This window comes from Pagrus major, chromosome 1 (assembly GCF_040436345.1).
Source record: "Pagrus major chromosome 1, Pma_NU_1.0".
NCBI lineage: Eukaryota > Metazoa > Chordata > Actinopteri > Spariformes > Sparidae > Pagrus > Pagrus major.
Genome location: NC_133215.1, coordinates 5649865 through 5669487, shown reverse-complemented (window position 1 = coordinate 5669487; position 19623 = coordinate 5649865). Strand labels below are relative to the sequence as shown.

At 42.9% G+C, this 19623-nt stretch overlaps 1 protein-coding gene across 1 annotated transcript in view; it reads right to left on the bottom strand.

Moving 5' to 3' along the window:
• Positions 1–19623, bottom strand: part of cacna1ab (calcium channel, voltage-dependent, P/Q type, alpha 1A subunit, b) — a 121073-nt gene that overhangs the window by 12584 nt on the left and 88866 nt on the right. Inside the window, exons 37-43 of the mRNA XM_073489847.1 lie at positions 19267–19394; positions 18514–18610; positions 9382–9487; positions 8895–9002; positions 5687–5790; positions 1497–1618; positions 1062–1197 (exon numbers count right to left, since the gene is read on the bottom strand). Coding sequence (XP_073345948.1) covers positions 1062–1197; positions 1497–1618; positions 5687–5790; positions 8895–9002; positions 9382–9487; positions 18514–18610; positions 19267–19394 — 801 coding nt within the window. The remainder of the gene's footprint in view (positions 1–1061; positions 1198–1496; positions 1619–5686; positions 5791–8894; positions 9003–9381; positions 9488–18513; positions 18611–19266; positions 19395–19623) is intronic.

Genomic DNA, 19623 nt, shown 5'->3' with positions numbered 1-19623 from the left:
GAAGAATTCAGACCTTTCTGACATAAAACCTGCCAACCCACAGGATTCAAAACTGGGGGCAGGAAAATATCTCCTTCCAACGAGTCCACGACAGAAATCCATAAACATTTTAGTACGTTAGTCATGGGATTGAAGAGAGAGATGAGGGGCTGGGGGAGTAGGGACATCCCAACAGACAAGTGAAAGGAAAGGAGGCCGTGAGGAGGAGGAGAAGGTGCACATCACAAAACACATCCACCAACTCTATTCACCAAGCCAACTGATTCAAGAGGAGGTTGAAGAGTGGACAGGAAAAAATAAAAGGAATAAGGAAGATGGTGAGACTAAAGAGAATACGGGAGATGTGAACTTTTGAGCAGAGAGATGAAGAAAGAGACAGATAAAAAAGAAAAGAGCTCAAAGGACAGAGAGACACTACAGTCTTCATCCAGCAAGATTTCAACTCTGAACTAAGAAAGTGGTTTTAGCTCTCAGTCTTTCCACAACAAGGACACTCAAACGGGGCATCAAGGTGGAGTTCTTCAGTTCCTTTGCAGCTGCATCAAATCACTTCATCTCAGAGACAGGAAGCTGGATTAAGGTCTGGCTTTTATCCCTGAAATGCCCATCCAACCACTTCTGAGGTTAGATTATGGATTGTATAAGATAATTTGAAATAAAATACTTACCTGAATGCAAAGAAAAAAACAGGGGATTTTACTTTCAGCTCAGTTACTTGACTTTATTTTCCATCGAAAGGTTTTTGCTTTTGCATTTAAGCTCCGACTCTTAGATCGACTTTTACTTAAGGATGGGCACTGGAGTGATGAAACTCACCAAATTTCATTTAAAAAATGTAATTGACAAAATAGTTTTAGGCCCTCAACGAATAAAGAAGTCCATAAGAAGTAATTTAGATAAAGAGAATAAAGACTTTTTGCAGATTGCAAGTGTGACAGCTTCGGGATGTTTCAGTATGTGCGCTGCAACAGCGGGAGTCCTGAGGATTGTTGATTACTGCACCACGGCGTGGTCGGAGAGCGGAGAACATGGTTGTGTGTGCGCCTGTGTGTTCATCATACCTGTGGGTTGTGACGGTTGTCGTGGAGACCTTCGGGGTAGGGTCTGTCAGGGCTCCAGTTACCCGTCTTTCTGAACATTTCCCGGGCGTTGACCGTCAAACACGACTGGCTCTGAGTCATGCCACCCTCAGGAGGTCTGGCACCCACACATACACACAAGTCAGGGGATTACAAATCTGGGAGACTTCCAAGTGAAGTAATTCACAGTTTGAGTAGAAGTTATATGATATCTTTGACCAATCAGGCAGCTGATGCTGGTGAAGGATCTAAAACCTGTCCTTGAAAAAAACAAGATGCCCCTAAAAATCTGACAAAAGGTGCACAAAGTGTATATACTTATTAATTACTACAATAAATATTTGTGTGGGCAATTATTAATATATCCTGCCTTTCAGTGCACTACACATAAGTTCCCACCCACGCCCAGTGACTCACATGCTGTTGAGGTTTTCCGGCTGGGTGCTGGGGAGGCCGTTCAGGCCTTGGCCCCCCTGGCCGTCCGTGCCCCCTCCCTCAGTTGGTGGCTCCATGAGCTTAAACAGTAATGGCGTTTGGTTCTGTGTGAGATACACGACATGGCCTGCAAGCTGGCATCAGGCAAACTCAGGGGGCAGACACAGGACACAAACACAGGATGCACTCGCAGCATGCACCCACATGGGGGCGCCATCGGCAAGCACATGGCTGTGGGTAACCAAGGTAAAGCCAGACTACTGATCTGGGATCTGCTGACCACACTGAACAAGTGTTTAAATGAACACTGCCGGCTTTAAGATTACTTGACTTTTTCCTTTATATCTCTTTGGGCTGATGTTCAGGGAGGGAAAGCTGATCTCAGATCCGTTTCAGAGGGAAACTTTTACCTTAGGCATTTGAGGTAAGATCTTAAATCACAGGTTTTGGACCAGATTACCATATTCATGAAACACATGATCAAAAAAGACATATTACTCAAAAGTCATCATTCATCTGCTAAGATTTTTTTTTGAGTAATATGCCATTTTGTAGAAAAAGTAGACATCTGATCCTGAACTAAGAACATCTGCTTCCATCAGGTCAGAGGTCAGGCAGGCTTCCTCCCAAGGTATGCTGGGTAATGAAGACCTCTCAGGAGTGGCTTAAAGGCAACGGTTCATGACTGCTACAGCCTGTGTCATGTCCCTCCACAGCCTGGAAGCTAAAGGCTGAATGCTTAATGAGTGCAGATGGATCGAGGCCTGTTCAGAAACAGATACACGTCCAAACCTCCTCGCACACATCAGGCTGATCTGCTGGACAGGAAGCTCGTCTGGCCACGATGTCAAAACTTTGAAGGATATTTGTAGTTTTACAAACCGATCTTTAAGGACAGGCTGGTGAAGGTGGTAACAGAAGCTTTGCAGTTGCTTACTTAATCTGTAATAACAACTGTATCTCTTGTCATGGAGGTGCAGATATCTTTACAGGATTGTTTTGATGAGGTGTACATTTTTCTAAGTAGGCCATAGACAGAAATGTCTATGTCATGTTGCCTTGTCCACCAACTTCCTGTTGCGTGCCTCAAAGTCACATTTCACCTTTTTATCCCAAATCCATCCATGTATAAAAGACACTCACTTCCACTGAATAAGTTAGTCAGTGCGCTAATCAGATTTGTTCATGGTGTGCAAGTTGAGGCTAACTTTGGTTAGCTAGCTAAAAAGCTGACATTATCTCAGCTCAAAAACAATTTGGCAGTTGTTATGAGTACTCAGACATTCACCATGACTGTTGAACACTGCTGGTGCCTTCAAGTTGTTTAAATATTTAGCTAGCAATCAGAAATTCACACCTATCATTGCTCAAGAGTTGTAGTCTTCCAATGTATTTGCCAAAGGTAACAATATGTCAGCTGAAACCTTCCATTTTCTTCTTTGAACATGTTTTAAAAAATGATCAGACACTGAAGCACAGCCTTTTCCTGTCCAGTCGTCATCTCCTGTGCCACAGAGGTGAACGGCTCAAGTTCGTCTCTGGACAGTCTTGTTTGATACTGGCTAGCTCCAATGATGCATCCTGAGAAAGTTCATGGTAGATGGCGAACAGACCAAACATCTAACACAGACACTGGCTTTAATGGAGTATGTTTCAGCAGCGGCATATGTATCAATGAATTGTTCCAGGATTGACTGATTACATACGGCGCCACTGGTCACAGGAACCTCCACTCAACATCCCACCAACCACCACAGCAGACAGACAGGCAAACAGACAGCTTCATGAACACACAGAGTGGAGAGAATGGGTCTTGGTTAGAGCAACTTGGTGACAATCGACGTGGATTGACCAAACAGCGAGAGCTTGATAAGCCAAGGTCTCATCTCTTCCTGGAAGGATAAAGGGAGTGCATCAGAAGGGACAGAGATGACGCAAGACTACAGACAACAGAGTGAAGAAACAGGAGAGTGACGGACAGCAGAAAGAATACCAAACAACAAAAATATCTGAGACACAACAACAGCTCAACAAACACTGAAGAGGACAGTTGTGGCGTCAAGAGGCACAAGTAGGAGGAACGGAGGAGGAGAGAGACGAGCACAGCGAATGAAGAGTTAAAGAAAAATCCACCTCCTGGTTCACTTACACTGTTACATGAGACCAGGAGCTATCTTTTAAAAATGTTCCTTTCCTCATGAGCCTACTACAACTCTACTTTACTTTAGAATTGATATGTTTTATTAACATATATAGGTCTCAGAGAGCACAGATGACACCAAATTAGCAATGCTATTGTTAGCAGCCATGACAACAAATGAGAAATGTTGTATATTACTATAGTTCAAGAGGGCAAAGAGTCAAAGTTATCTTTACAATGCTAGATCCAATAAAACTGTAAAGCTGACTCTAAACAAGTCATGACTTTTAAACTGGATGACTGGTTTAACCTTGATGTTGCAGTTAGCAAGAAAAGAAGAAGAGAAAACCTGGATGAATTTGACCAACTTTCTTGGAAAAGGAGAAGGGATTATATGTGCACTATGGCCATGCACATGGGAGAAAGGCTACTAAAGCAACTTTAGGTAAGACACAAAGTTTAGTTCTGAAAACCTGCAAATTAACTTGTTAATGGCAATCAGCTGTAAAAGTGGTGCCGATCTGGTCTGTGTCGCCTGGCTGGGATTGGCGTCTCCTGTTCATGAGTTGGGCTCTCAGCTTCAGACAGGTTTGGATTGGTTCTGAGTAGTACATTTCAGGGTCTTTCTTAGGTTTGGGCACGAATTTATGGATCTCCGATGTGGACATATAAATACAAAATAGCTTTCTAATTTGTGAACACTGGGGTTCGTCCATGGTCCCAACCACATCCTACAGTCAAAACACAACACATGTTGACATTACTTGTGTTGCATTTTGATTGATTGAGGGTACTTCTGAGGGAGAAATTTGGATTTTTGTCTATCGTATCAAGGATTTTCCCTGTATGATTCCTGAAGTCCAGAAAGTTACCCTGGATATTTTAGATAACCAAGAAATGTTCTGCTATAAGACTCCACTGAAAGAAGATTTACAAAACCTCTGTTATAAAGGTTTTGTTGTTTATTGATTTGTCATTCTCTGTTATGTTTTAGGGTGGATTCTTCCTTTAAAATGGTAAGGCATTACAAAAACACAAGACCACACTGAAAGAGGGGAGGAATGACGTGAGATACTGTGGACATGGCAAAGACGATGACAGACACACAGACTGCTTGAAGTCCTTGTGTACTGCTGATGTTGAGGGAGCCTGTGTGGACCTGTCCATTCAGTCCAATGGGATGGCTGCATTCAAGAACATACCAACACATACTGTTTTAAGAAGAAAGGCTAACATACTCTCCATTCACCAATGCACTCCTTCGTTCTTCAAAGTGGAAATCCCATCTCAAGAAATATGTTTATGGCTCCATTCAATGAGCAAATTTGGACTTGGTTGTATCACCTTGAAATTTAGGATAAAGTGCTGATGACTTGCCAAAGCAAACTGGAGGTATTTCATGAGTGGAGAGATGTTTCCAGACGTCCACAGTGTGGACTGAAAGATACAGAGACAGCGGGCGCGAGTGCATCTCAAAGGCATTCATCGACATGAAGGGAAGAGTACTGACAGGGAACAAAAGGTAAGGCCATGTGGTATCATCATCATAATTATCATCACGCTTCAGAACATTACCAACAACAAAAACCATAGTTGTGAATTGGTAAACCTTTGTCAATGCCTAATCCTCCTCAAACAGCCCATGGTGAGAAGACAAAGAACACTTAAAGCAGTTGTTGTGGGAAAGGTTGCTAAATAGCTAGAGAAAGTAGCAGCTAGAAACCTCCGTTAGCAAGCACGGTAAAAGGCATAAGGCTGGTGAAAGGAGCCACAAGGTGCTTGAAAAAGATCACAGATTTTCAGGTGGCATGCTAATAACGGGCATAGCACAGGCGGAGAGAGGTAGGACGTTTTTTGAGAGTTTATACAGGATTTAAATATATAAGACGTGGTTCTTATACTTTTAAATCCATATTTGGCAGAAGACATGCAAAATTCGCTACAGGGGCCAGTGGAAGTAGGACCACAAGGAAGAAGAGAAAAGGGAAATAAAAACTTGTTCGAGTTCAGGGAGTTTCTCTGGTTTCTCTACCTCTTCCTCTCGCAGGGCCTGCTGCTTTTTCAACTTGCTCTGCCGGTAGTATTCCATGATCATCATGGCGGCGTAGATTTTGCCCACCGTCAAGTCTGTGGCTGCTGAGAAAATGACAAGTTACCCTGCAAGATTAGACCCGAGTGGGATGGGACCCTGAGCCGTGGGGGGAATGGGAGTGGGGGACAAGACACACACACTGAAACACCACCAATAACAACAACAACAACAACAATAAATTCACAATAACATGCAGAGTACACCAGCAACTGAGACATTTCTGTTTCATGTCAAATCCATGGAGGGACAGACCTGAGCTTCAAAATCAAGACTTTAAAGCTCCTATTCTCATTCCCAACTTGTCAAAGTCTCATTCCCAACTTGTCAAATACTGAAACTTTTAGGTTTCCCCAATTGTAGGTCGGGGCAGCAGCCAGCCCAAAGCATCAGTATTTGACGAGTTGGGAATGGAGGAGATTACTTCTTTGTCATTCACAGTCACTTCGAGATTTATACAAATTTACTGAAAATTAAGCTCCCTAAAGTAAGCCTCCATCTCGCATACTTGACATGATCCTGTACTATTTGACTTAAAATGTTTTATTTAGGTTTGTCATATGTGATGTAGGTACTAACTCATTACGTCGTAACAATGTTATGTCTTGAAAACTTGTAACCTGAAGTAATTGTGTATGTGGCAGCGACAGAGACAACATTCACCCTATTACCCCATTGTTGATACTGTTTTTATTTTACCTTCTATGTATGAACCTCAGCTCTATAAATTTGAAATGAATATAGATGTATATAGCTAAAGGCAAAACATTTTTCTACCAGTTTGATAAGCTAATTATATAATCTACACCTATATGTAAGGATAGGGTCTGTTTGTTTGCTGACGATGTGTTTCTGAGCACTGCAAGTGAGACCATGAACTGTGCAATATAAAGGGACAAAACACTTTTAAAACAGAGACTAATATGCTCTTTTGTTGTCTTGAGGGATCATAGGTTACCACTGTGTAAACATGTTATGTGTAGCCTAAACAGAAACAGACAGCTCACTCGCTGGTGTACAACAGACAAATACAATATTACAACACTAGTTACTAACACAACAAGGCCAGTAGTCTTTTCACAGGCAGATGCTGTACCTATACATTATAACATTCTCTTAGCTGCAATCTCAACATATCAAAACTTGAGTATATTTAATCTTTAGACATAATACTAAGGCTGCAGACTAGGTAGCCACCTCATTAAGAAACCTTTTGACACCACAGTCAAATGGAAAACAGGAGCTCAATTTTTTTCTAAAAACTCCGGACATGTATCCCCAGAGTTTGGATGGAAACATTAACATTTAAAATCAGAAAAATACTGAGCTTTGTTTTGGTTGTCGAATAACTTCACTGTGTAGCTAACTTTCTTACTGAATGAGTGGCGCCCTTTTCATAGTGACATGGCTACAAGTCATCCAGATATTGATAAGATATGACCACAACATATCTTATTTTCTTCTTATATCACTGAGCAATAAGACATGACATATGCATATCTTGTACATTCTTAAGTGCCATGCGTTTAGCCAAGTAACTTACGGGTATGCATAACATGCATCATTTTACTAGTTTATATTCATGTGAGCACTAAAATCATTTCTATAACCTTCAAAACATTCATTCATCACGAACTTTTCATATACTTATATACTTGTTGTTATGTCCTTAAGATCTGTTTTACTAGTCTAATAACTGCTCAGTTCTTCCTGTAGTGAAAAGACTTCTATAGAGGATCTTCTATAGCAGGCACCCCCTGATACCAGGACTGACTGAATGGGTAGAGATCAGCAGTGCAGGTATGTGTGCTAACGTTTCCATTCTGGTGTGTTTGTATGTGTAGGAGTGTGCCTCCAGTACATGTATGGTATGGTGCATTCCTGTGTGGGATGTTTTTCTGTGAATACAAATGATGCAGGAGCTACTTTAGCCAATTAGGTACAAGATTCACCATCCATCTAAACGTAAAAACCACTACCTTACAATCTGTTTATCAAGAATCCAGTACAAACCTAATTTGATTGAAATTGGTCTTGCAGGGTATACAGGTGGTGATTGGTATTGAACGGCAGCTAACCCTCATGAAATATTTTTGTTCATTGTTTGTCTGCGTTTATTTGTTAACCTAAACTGAAACCGATGGCAAGCTCAGTGCACAGTAGGCAAAGCAAGAGCCTGGCCGCCAACCACGTGATGCGGGGCATGAGGGAAGCATCTGCAGGAAGTAGGCTGAGCTCACCGGGGTTCAGGTAGGCCTGCAACCTTCCATATTGTTGGTAAGGAAAGCACTTAACACATTTTGTAGCCTGTTAGTAGTACAACCTGTGCCTAAACAGTAATTTTGGCTTAAACACAAATTGCTTTGTTCATGAGTGGAAAGCCATGTCATGTCTTTAGCCCCTTTTACTCACCCTGTTCAGGGTGGGATGGTTGCTCCTTTATTCTGCTTTATCGTTATGATAATTATATAATTGGGTTGGTCTTTGTTCATCCGCCTCTGAGTCAGCAGCAAAGGCATAGATAGAATAGATGTCTAACAAGCAAGATTTTTAAAAAGCAGCTAGCATCAGTTAGCAGCTAACTCAACAGCAACTGAAATTGGGGAGACGACACAAGGTCTGGGACCTCCTTACCCTCTGAGCAGAGAAAGAGATCATTGCCTTATAGACATTAAATAATTGTTATTGCCAAGTTATTGATTGTATTGTTTCAAGAGTGCTGCCCTTGCCTTGTGCAATCTCTTTGACGCTATTCAAGTGACTACTACTGCTTGGGGAAGTGAGCAAAGAGTTACTGAGGTAGCAGGTTTCTATCATAGCAATGCTATATGACAGGCCAAGGAGTCACCAAAATCCATTGTAACTCGCCTGCGGACCATGAATCTTGATGTCTTGAATCTTGATCCCAATTTCATTGGAATTTAAGAAGTAGTAAATATTTTGCTTTTGGATGTATGGAATGTATACTGGTTTATGTATGTATGCATGTATGTTTGTGTTTGTATATATGTTTAGTATGTGAGTTTCTGCTGTAGTAGCCTGATCAGGAGATGCGAAGCAGTGAATGACACTGGCTGGTGGAAGCTGTCCTCTTGGTGAGTTGGTGATCGGACACACACACACCACTATGCTAGGCTTTTCTGCAACTTACCCTTGTGCGGTGTAACCAGCAGGTCCAGCGTCTTCTGCGACAAGTTCGGCCAAATAGCCATCATCTCTTTTCTCAGCTCTGCATCCATCTGGTGCTTGTCTGCACCGCCTGGGTAGCACCAGCAACCCAGAGTGTCCACACACGCATCAAACATTTGTACACACACGCATACATCCATACACCAGCAAACACCCAACATGCATAAACACAAGGCAGAGGAGGTACAGAGCGAAAGGAAGGCCAAAAAAAATATATGTAGCCATTCACACGTTTACACATTCATCCAAAACAAGAAAGTATTTTGTTAGAGTCAGAATCAACAGTTTTGTTAAATTTGCTATAATAATCTAGAGTTGTTGAAGAGAAACAGACAGAAACAGAGAGGTGAAAAGTCATACTTGTGAATTACCAAGGAATACCCAAGAATGTCAGACAGGAGGGTAACTGAAATAAACAGTAAATGGATTGTAGTACTTTAGGGTCGTACCCTTGGCAATCTTTATATCCAGTGCTGTCCTGATCAGAGCCATGAGGGTGGAGTTAAAATGCACCGTGTTGTCATCAGCAACCGGCAGATCCATGCGCAGCAGCCTCTGTGGAGAGCCAGTCAGGATGAGAGCGTGAGAAAGATACTTGTCCTTCCTAAAGTGTGGTGTGCCTGAACCTCCAGGAAGGGGAGAGGGTGAGGGGTTGGGGGCAGGGTTGAGAGAGCTCCATAGACAACAGCCAATTAGAGTTGGACTGGATTCGTCCAGGTTTTTATTTAATGTTCTGTGAGACAGATTAGAGTTAAGGCAAGGGTGACTATAATGTGTTTGGGTAATGATTTGATCAATGTAGCCTAATAAGTCAAGTTGGTAAATTTGAGCCGAGGCAATGATTCCTCTGCCAAGTGTGTGCTATATTAAGTGATTGTTGAGCATTCATGTGTTAAGTCTGCTGCACATTTTATTAGTGCATTCACTCGCAAGTGCAAGAGCATTTGCTTGAGGAAAGAAACTTGAATTGGCGAGTCCCCGCGTCTCCTGATTTTCCAATGATACTCTACGAGACAGCACAGCTATCCAATGAGGGCCATCTGCTGCTAAGCAACTGTGAGAGCCGAGAACCACAAGGAAGAACAATCGGAGCCAAAATGGCCTCCGACCCAACCTGTGCCCATGTTCCCTAAATGTGTGAATGCATTGGCGCATTTACACATCTCTGTTGTTACACACATATAGATATATACTATACAGTACACATACACTGACCCCCCACCCCCCTCCAGCCCCAACATCCCTCCCCGCCCACTTACACACAATTATTTGCACAGACTGCAATTAAAGGCGCTTAATTGCAGTCCTTTGAAGACAAAATAGGTTGACTGGAGAACAATAACAGTATCACTGGAGTAATTTCACAATTTTTCAGGAGACTGCTGTTGTTTTATTTGAGGCATCTGCTATAGAGCTCCCCCTACCTGTAAGGAGGTTCCCTGTCTTTACATGTCTATACCAGGTAAAACCAATGGAGAATCCTGCGGATAGAACGAAACAAGCTTGGCCAGCTGGGGCCGCTTGCCGTTCCTATCCTAACCAGTTGGCATCCATTGGATTTACCTACGAACATGAGCGTTGGGCACTAACGATAGCAAGCACGGCAGTACGATGGCGGTGGGGTTGTGTACGTGCTCGTGTTCCTGAGTGTGTGTGAGTGTCGGGCATGCCCAAAGCCAAGTGTGCGGCAGGCGGAGGGCATCGGCCAACATCCACAGCGCTCGGCAGACAGCAGGCAGGCTCGATGTCGCCCATAGCCATGCGACAGAGATTGTGAGCAATGCATGCAACACAACACCCCCCCCCAAGAAAACTCCCACATACCCGGACAAACAGAGCATGCAACATGCCTTAACTTCACTCCCATTATCTAACCCCAAAATCTTCTAGCCCACTCTCCCCCGACTTCCCTCAAAACCCACTTTCACAATACAAGCAGCCGTGCATCCGCGCAAAGAGAGTATCCTCAATCCAACTGGATTGATCCTATTGATTGACAGATTCATTTCATAACTTTTTTTTCGCTCTGTACATTTTTACATGAATGGTTCCCTGAATCATTGTCAAATTGGACAGCGATGGTAGTATTTCATATCAAGTCAAGATCTCTCTCAATGCCAAACGGGTGCAGTGTCTTAAGGGGTTGTCAGAGTTAGAGAGAATTAGAGTTGTGGCATTCCCTGAAAGAAGAAAAAAAAATCATAGAGAAGATCAAAAAGAGATGATTGACGTTTCTGTTTTTGTTTTTGGACCAACCAGACTTCATAGTGGTAGTACTGAAGGGTCAGGTGAGGGGGGTCTATCAAAGGGGACACATGTTAGGGGCAGCAGTTAGTTGAGTTAAACTAGGCGGCTCTAAGCTTGGTCATGAGATGTAGTTACAGATAAAAAGGGAAGGGCGAGAATGAGAAGGGAGAGGAGGATTGTGAAAACACTGAAAGAGTAAAAGAGGATTCAAGAGAACGTGGGTCAATTGGTTTCAACAGAGAGAGGAACGAAGTGTGTGTGTGCAGATAGAAGGAAAGATAAGAAAGAGGCTGAAAATTACAGAACAAGACAAGAGATAAGGACGAGGACTAAAAACAACACTGACATTAGTTTCCTGAGGAGAGGTCAGCTCAAAGAGCAAGGTGTCATAGCGATACACATTTGTCAAAACTACTTTTTTAAGTAAGGGCGAGGCCTAGTGTCCACTAAAGAGTAGATCGAGAACTTTAGGATTAAGAGTGATCAGTGTCAAATGGTTCAACACGTCTAACCTTCCCCTCTCTGTTCTGACAAAAAAACCATGAAGACTTTCTGATCTCACAAGGTCCTTTAATGGACATTTTCTGTGAAATTGCATCAATGAATACTGGAAGGCTTTGATGGCTGAAGTATGTGATGGGGGCCACTGCCAATACAAGTTGACATTCTGAAGAAAAAAAAGAAAGAACAGTAGAGTCGAGGCAGAGACAGAGTTGTCTTAATTGGGCAGAGGGATGATATGGAGGACTGAAGATGGATGCTGATCGCTGACAGATGAAAGGACGAAGAGGTACAAGGACAGGAGAATGACAGCAAGAGAGAAAGAGAGACTGACAGGTAGGAAAAAAGAGAGAGCAACAAAAATTAGTAAAGGATATGACAAGACAGTGAAGAGGACAGCAGAACAGAAGAAAAAGGAGGAGAGAGGAGACAAAAGTGAGAGAATCTAGAAAGAGAGACAGGTGTGAATTAGGTACTGACGCCCAGATTCAATAAAAGTTTAGCACACTGGAGAGTTTGTATTATTTGATCTAAGGGCGTGTTTGCACCTAGCTCATTTTAAACCAGTCGTCTAGAGAGGGCTTGCCTCTACTCCTACTCTAGAGTGGTTTGTTTGCAGTCAGAACCAAATCCACCTTAACATCCTAAACAACTGGCTTGTGCATTGACTGATGATCTATCCGTTTACTTTAGCTTATCTGGGGTCGGGGTGTGGTTGCAGCAGTTTAAGTAGAGTATTCTACATGTCCTTCTCCCCATCAACACTTTCCAGCTCCTCCTGGGGGATTTTGAGATGTTCCCAGGCCAGATGAGATATGTAATCTCTCTAGCAAGCTCTGGGTCTGTCCCAGGGTCTCCGCCGATTTGCTCATGACTGGAAAGCCTCCAAAGGGAGGCCCCCAGGAAGTATCTTAATCAAATACCCGAACCACTTCAGCTGGCACCTTCTGATGCGTGGGAGCACCCGATCTAATATCTCTTAGGCTAGCCTGAGCTACCCTACGGAGGAAACTCATTTCGGCTGCTTGTGACTGCTATCTCATTCTTTCGGTCACTACCTAAAGCTCATGACCATAGGTGAAGGTTGGAACGTAGATCAACTGGTAAACTGTTAAGCTTTGCCTTCCAGCTCAGTTCCCTCTTCACCACAACTGTCCGGTGTAACGGCCGCATCCCTGCGGATGCTGCAGCTCCTCACCCAGTATGAGGAAACCAGTGCATCCTTTTGGAGCCAGACCTGGGAGGGAAGCTTGCCAAAGGGTGTCTGGTGGCTGAGCTTTATTTCAATTGGGCTTGGGCCTGGAAAACCAACATGGAGCCAGCACCACCTGCAGGAAAAGGCAATATGGTCGGGTGCAATGTGCAGACTGGTTTTCAGACTGGCATTGACTGATTATTAAAGATATAATTAAGTTTACCCGGTGAGCTGTCTTTGGAACAATTTCTGTGCAAGTTTGTGGTGGTAGCACCCATCAAGGTCCATCTACAAGAGCGAATGAAGCAGCACATCTTTTATTAAGATGCATCAGAACACTGTTTTCTATTTGCAGTCTAGATGCTCTTTGGAACGGGATGTTTGTTCAATTCCAAGTGAATCTTCCCAGTCATCTTTCTGCCCAGTGAGCGAAAAGCCTGCCGGTGGTTGGCATTTGTTTCCAACTTTTTCCAACCACACAAATAAACCAAGGGGGAAATGTGACAATTTTAATCAAACAAGGGTATCATTTTGGTATCAATATTTAAAAGAAATAGTGTTTTTAAGAAACCTCCAATTTTCCAATTTTTTTTAGATACTTATTTGGTGCATCTGGATGTCAATAAGAAAGAGAATGACAGAGAGGATAGACAGAGTATGATTCCACTTAGGATAAGAGAAATTGAGGACAACGAGACAAAGAGACAGCGGATGCTGAAGTACTCGACCCAAATCTTTACCCTGATGGTCTGAGGCACAAAGAGAAGCCAAAGACTCTGAAGTTTCTTTGGGTGTCAAAAAAAAAACATTTTAAAAAAGACAAAAAACTAGAAGGGCCATGTGTATGTGCACAGTGTGTAAGTGTGTGGTAGTGTGGGCATGTGTATGTGTGCACTATAGTGCCATCCACAGGAATAAGAGACGCAGAGGACTGAAGACAGACACCCTTGCCGGTCCTTCTGTACCCGCATCGTAAGCAAAGAGTTGCACTGTGTGAATATAAGCCTGGTTTAAATAACCTCACGTTGAATGTTGTTTGTATGTTGGCCTTTGCACTGGAGATTTTCAGGGTTTTTTTGTTGGCTTGTGTAAACTAAATATTTTTCACATTTTAGAATTCATAATTCTATACACAGTATATGCTCACAAAGAATATCAGTAATTACCATAAGAAATTGGTTGTTCTGGGGTTCATGTCATAGTTTACATATGTTTTTTTTATGTAGTGTAAATACTCATACCTGTAACACAAATGTGGCCCAATAATATGTTTTATTTATACAATCTGTTTTATAATTTGCCTTAAATCTTTAGCTTGTTAGAAAATTCTTTAACACAGGCTGTGTAGAACTGATTCAATGTACTTGTACTACAAGATTCAAGATTCAGTATGGTAGAATGCAAGAAAACTTCCTTTGTTAGTTTTAATGGATGTTTGCATATTTTAATTTCCTTAATTTGGCCATGGAAATTGCAAAATTCTTTGTTTTTCTGACTGGATTGTGGTTGTGCATGTGCATGCGTCCGTGCAGGTTGCAGAAGGACTAGCAAAGCCTCCTCCGTTCCTTTACTCCTGCGGCCTGACGGGAGGATATAAAAGAAAGAGGATTGACTACCACTCCACTATCACTTCACTTCACTGCACGACAAAAGCCCATCCCTCCATCCCCGCGGTCGGAGAGAGAGAAGAGAGGACAGCGCTCACCACCACCACAACCACCACTAACAGACAATGAGGAGAACATCGCTGGGAGGAGGGAGAGAGGGAAGGAGGGACGTGGAGGAGAAAGGGAGAGGAGGAGGAGGAGAAGGAGGAAAGGGACTGGGAGGTCCCAGCAGAGGACAGAGAGGAGAGGGTCTTCTCCCCAGCGATGGGGAGGTTTGAGGACGGAGATGAGAGGGAGGAAAGTAGGGAAGAAAGGCATGATGGGAGAAGGGAGGGACAGAAGGAGGTGGGGTGGTGGCTGAGGAGGGTGGAGGGGTAAGGTGGGGGGCGAGTCTACCTTATAGGCGACCCGGGCGGGACACCTCTTCCCGAGGCCTAGCGGCGGACACATGTGTCTTAGCATCTGATACATGTCTGTGTAACTGATCCGGCCGCTGGGTTGGCCACAAACACACACACACACACACATCACATGCACACATGCATTCAAACATCCACACACCATCACACACACACACACACACACACACGACAGACAGAACAAACGTAGACGGACGACGTGAAAACGAAAGAAGATAAACAATGAGGGGTAGGGAGGGGGAGGACAGAGGGGGGAGGACGCACAGAGGTGAGTTTGGAGGAGGAGACATGAGGAGAAAAAAGAAAGAAACCAACAAAGGAAAGGAAGAGGGAGGGAAACAAATACACAGAGGTTATTGTTTTGATCGCTGTGGATATGTGGTTGCTGTGGTGAGAGAAAGATAGAAAGAAAGATAAAGAGAGAGAACGAGGGGTCGTGTTACGTGGCTTCTAGTCTGGTATATCATAAAGTAAGGGAGAGGAGAGGAGGGGAGGGAGGGAGAAAGGTTGGGGAGGAGGGGAGGAGGGGAGGGTTTGGAGGAAGAGGAGGTGTTGTTTAGTTTAGTTAGTTGTTGTTGAGATACCGTTCTATGCGAGGTGAAAAGGGGGTTTGGGATTTTTTTCGCCGCTCGAATAGAACTGGCAGCGGGGCTTCTAGCAGGCAAAGAAAAGCACCGCTGCAGAGATCGGAGTGAGTCACAATGACAAGTCAATGCAGTCCGTTACTGAGGCTGCGTGTCCACCGGGAACCTCCGCTCACAGCCGTGCCTCCAGATGTTCCCGGGAGCCCTCCCTGATAATGATAGGGAGGGTTGGGATATACCCCAGCAGTGCTAAAGGCTAGGTCAGTTCACCCTCATCACAAAAAGTATGTTTCATCTTGTACGTGGTATCTTGCTTTACAGATAGTTCCACAGACCTCACTGTGAACAGATTCAATGGGACAAGGGCACTACTTTAATAAAAACTCAAAAAACACCTGGTATTTTGGTTCACGTAGCTCATACGCAGAAATTAGCCCAAGGAGACCAAGTGTCTAAAATAATTTGTCTTTAAAGTTATGATGGTAAGTAAATTGACTTACCTAATCTACGTAATGTAAATTACATAAGTGACATGACTGAACGTTATTTTAACACAAAGCAGAATCTTTTCCTAAAAAGTAGTTTTGGTGCCTAAACCTAACCAAACTGCGTCTGTCAACATTAAACAGTCCAAAAGTCATAATATATTATCATATGTGCAAACTGATGCTAGAGGGGTAAGTATGACAAGCCATGGGATGGCCTCTTGCAGTTTATAAAAATAACCACTATATAAATAAACATGCTCTTGCAGTTTTGATGGGCACAGTGGTTGACTATTTGCAAATACAGCAAGTGCGGGTAATGGGACAGACCCAATGTCTTGAAACCTCTGCATATACAACTTTTTTTTTTTAATGATTTTGGTGAACTGACCCTTAAACCATTTCTTATTGTCAAAGCCAAAGACTGCAGCACTTTAAAAATATCTTGACAGTCGTAAAGCAAAACGCAGACGACCGAAGATTCTTCCCACGAGCGTCTGTCGACACAGGAAGTTAATGAGAGGTACCTGGTGGACACAAGACCTTCTTATGTCCAGAGTCACTGCCCCAGATCACACACACACCCTGCCCCTTTCCTTTCTTTACCCAAACACCAGAGCCACAAACAGAGCAGGTTTGGCCTTATTATTATGATGATATTTCAGTTAACAGTGAGTGTAAACTTTTACCATAAGGCCTGTTACATCCTCCACTCAAGAACACAAGTACGTGGGATACAGAGGATCTCATAACACACTCATGTGTTTACATAACACACTGTGCTTGTTGCACAGGGGGAGTAATGTCAATGCGATCTGGGATTATTTAGCATTTAAATGGCCAAAGAGTGGAATTGTTTAGTTATATTATACACTGAAGTGTATTTTTAACAGAAGATAAAAGCTACAGTAGATCTCTGTGGGTTACAAGATGACAAATTCTTTATAGGATTTGATTTTACACTTGTTGTAGAAGCTTGATATTGCTGCAGGTTTCACTAATTCTGGACTCTACGTATGTGATGGGCACCGTGTGCATTCTTTATGAGGAGCTTGTAACAGGCCTAACAATTGTTTGGATACCTTGAATATTTAAAAGCCACTACGCACAGGATTTTAACATTTCATTTTTCTACAAATCAGTCACCAGACTCGTGATTCAATAATCACGTAAAATCTCTACACATAGTGGCTTTAAAATCTTAGATCTTACAAAAATATTACAGACTAATGCTGAGCGCAGTGGTTCACAAACATGTGCCATGGAGGCACGAGAGTCTGCAGTTTGCTGCTGATATCAGCTGGTTTCATTTGTGTTTATCAGCAGTCGACATGTCACCATCACTGCAGTGGCGCCTCCCAACAATATCTTTTTATGCAAGCTGTCCTAAGAAGTGAACATTTGTTACAATGTTTTACCTTTAACCTTCTAAGTAATGTTACTTACAATAAGGGGAAGAACTTGAACTTGTGCAGTTCTCAGCCGCTCCTTACTTGATCAAGAATATTATTCATATTATTATAATAATTATATATTACTTCATATTATTATAACAGTAGTTTTGACCCTCTATGAGTGACCTGTAGTTAGCATTTTGTTGCTCAACGCCAGGCGATTTATGAAACAATCTTGAGTACCTATCAAAGTTGTATTATGACTCGTTACTTGTAATGTAACTGGTCTTTCATGATTAAATGCAGTTGTTGATTGATTATTCTAGCAAGCTAGTTGGTATATTACTCAGTACTTCATCTATTCTGGCTGCCATTACCAGTGTCATGTAAAAACTGAATTACATTAAGGGATCGCCATGCATATGAGCTACATTCAGTATTTACTGGGGGTCAAAGGCGCCACTAGATGGTTGAACACACAAAGCCTGCAGACTCCTGAGCCTTGATGACACGTGGCTGGAAAACAGTGGCCGAGCTAACGGGCTACGAAGGTTAACATGGCGACGATATTCAGACCAAGCCATCTCTGCATGTGTCTCTGCACTAACCCTACCTCCCTCACCCAAAACCCCAACTCAAACAAGAACAATGCACATTGCTCGAACCATTTTCTGCCCAGGCAAAAATTAGACAGCAAGCAGAAATAAAAGACAATGGCTGACTGGAGTCTAGACTCTTAACGTTTACATCATACTGACTTAAAAAAGTGAACACATCAGTGTCATTTTCCCCAGCGTTCAGTCAGAAGACAATAGCGAGTGCAGTGCACCACCTCATGCTTCACACACCGCTATCGGTGTGTGTGTGTGTGTGAGTGCGTACAAGAGTGTGTGTGTGTGTGCATTTCTGCATTGTCCCAAACATTCTCATTGTCATGTCAGAATGCATATACATATAACAGAAACCCCCCAAAATGATTCAATGGTGAAATGGGACTAAAACAACTGAATAATGCAAACCCAAAAAATAAAAAAAAGTTGAAGTAGTAAAAGATTTGTTTTAAAAGTGATAAAAGAGCGACATTCATTCCAGTCTCTTAAAGGCGAGCAGGTTGCGTTTAAGTTTGTGCTTTAGGGGTTTGGTCCAAACCTTGCAGGCCACCCTATGTGGGCATTTCTTGCCAAGGCCCAGGGGAGGGGAGATAACTCGCAATAAACTGTACATATCCTTATAATGTATGCGCCCGCTGCAAGAAAAATACAAGGAGGGGAGGTTAGGTGAGGGAATACACAGAATACAGAGAGAGAGAGAAATAAAGAAAGCGGAGAAAGAAAAAGAGGAGATAAGAAAAAGAAGAAGAAGAAGAGGAGAGAGCATTTATTTACACTGAGAAAAAGAGGTGTAAGACACCTTCCTCTCATGCATGCTCCAACACACACTCATTACAGTGAGGAGAAGAGGACGAGGAGAGGTGTTACATTCATCGCACAAATTGTGCATTTTTGAGAAAGAAGGCAGAGAAGTTCAGAGAGAAAGGCAGGGAGAGAGCTGGACAGCTCAGGCCAGCTGTAACTGACCCACTTTGAACATCATCTATGATGCAGATCATCAGCTGATGAAGATCCTGTTTCATCATAACACTTCCTGGATGAGATCATGACATCAGTCTTTGCCCCGTTTTTGGGACGGGAGAGAAAGTCAGGAGTTAAGAGTAACTTTACATTCAGCAAAGACACATCTAACGTCTGCTAACTTAGTTTAATGTTACACATCAGCAGTGTGTATCATCCTTCTACAGTACAGTCTGTACGTCCGTGTATTTGCTACTTCAGATCTGTATTTCTGCCTTTAGTATTTGAATGACTTCTACAGTGTGTGTGACAGTGTGTGCGCGCCACTCACCAAGCAGCAGGGTCGTACTCGGCCCATATCCTTACATACTCGTCCAGGTGATGCGGCCCCAGGATAGACGAGTCTCTGGTCAGGTACTCAAAGTTGTCCATGATGACGGCCACGAACAGATTCAGCATCTGGAACAAGAATGAGGTAAACAAACTCATAGCAAGTGTGTTTTTTGATAAAAATCATTGAGTTCAAATGTAAGATGTTGTTGAAATTCAGCTGTCAGAGAACATGTGACTTTAAACCATTTATCTAGCTGGATATAGAAAGAAAGAGTCTGCCTCGGTGGGGTTCCCATGTGGCCAGCTGCAGAACTGCAGCATATCCCTGTAGTCCAAGTGGCATTTTCCCCATTGA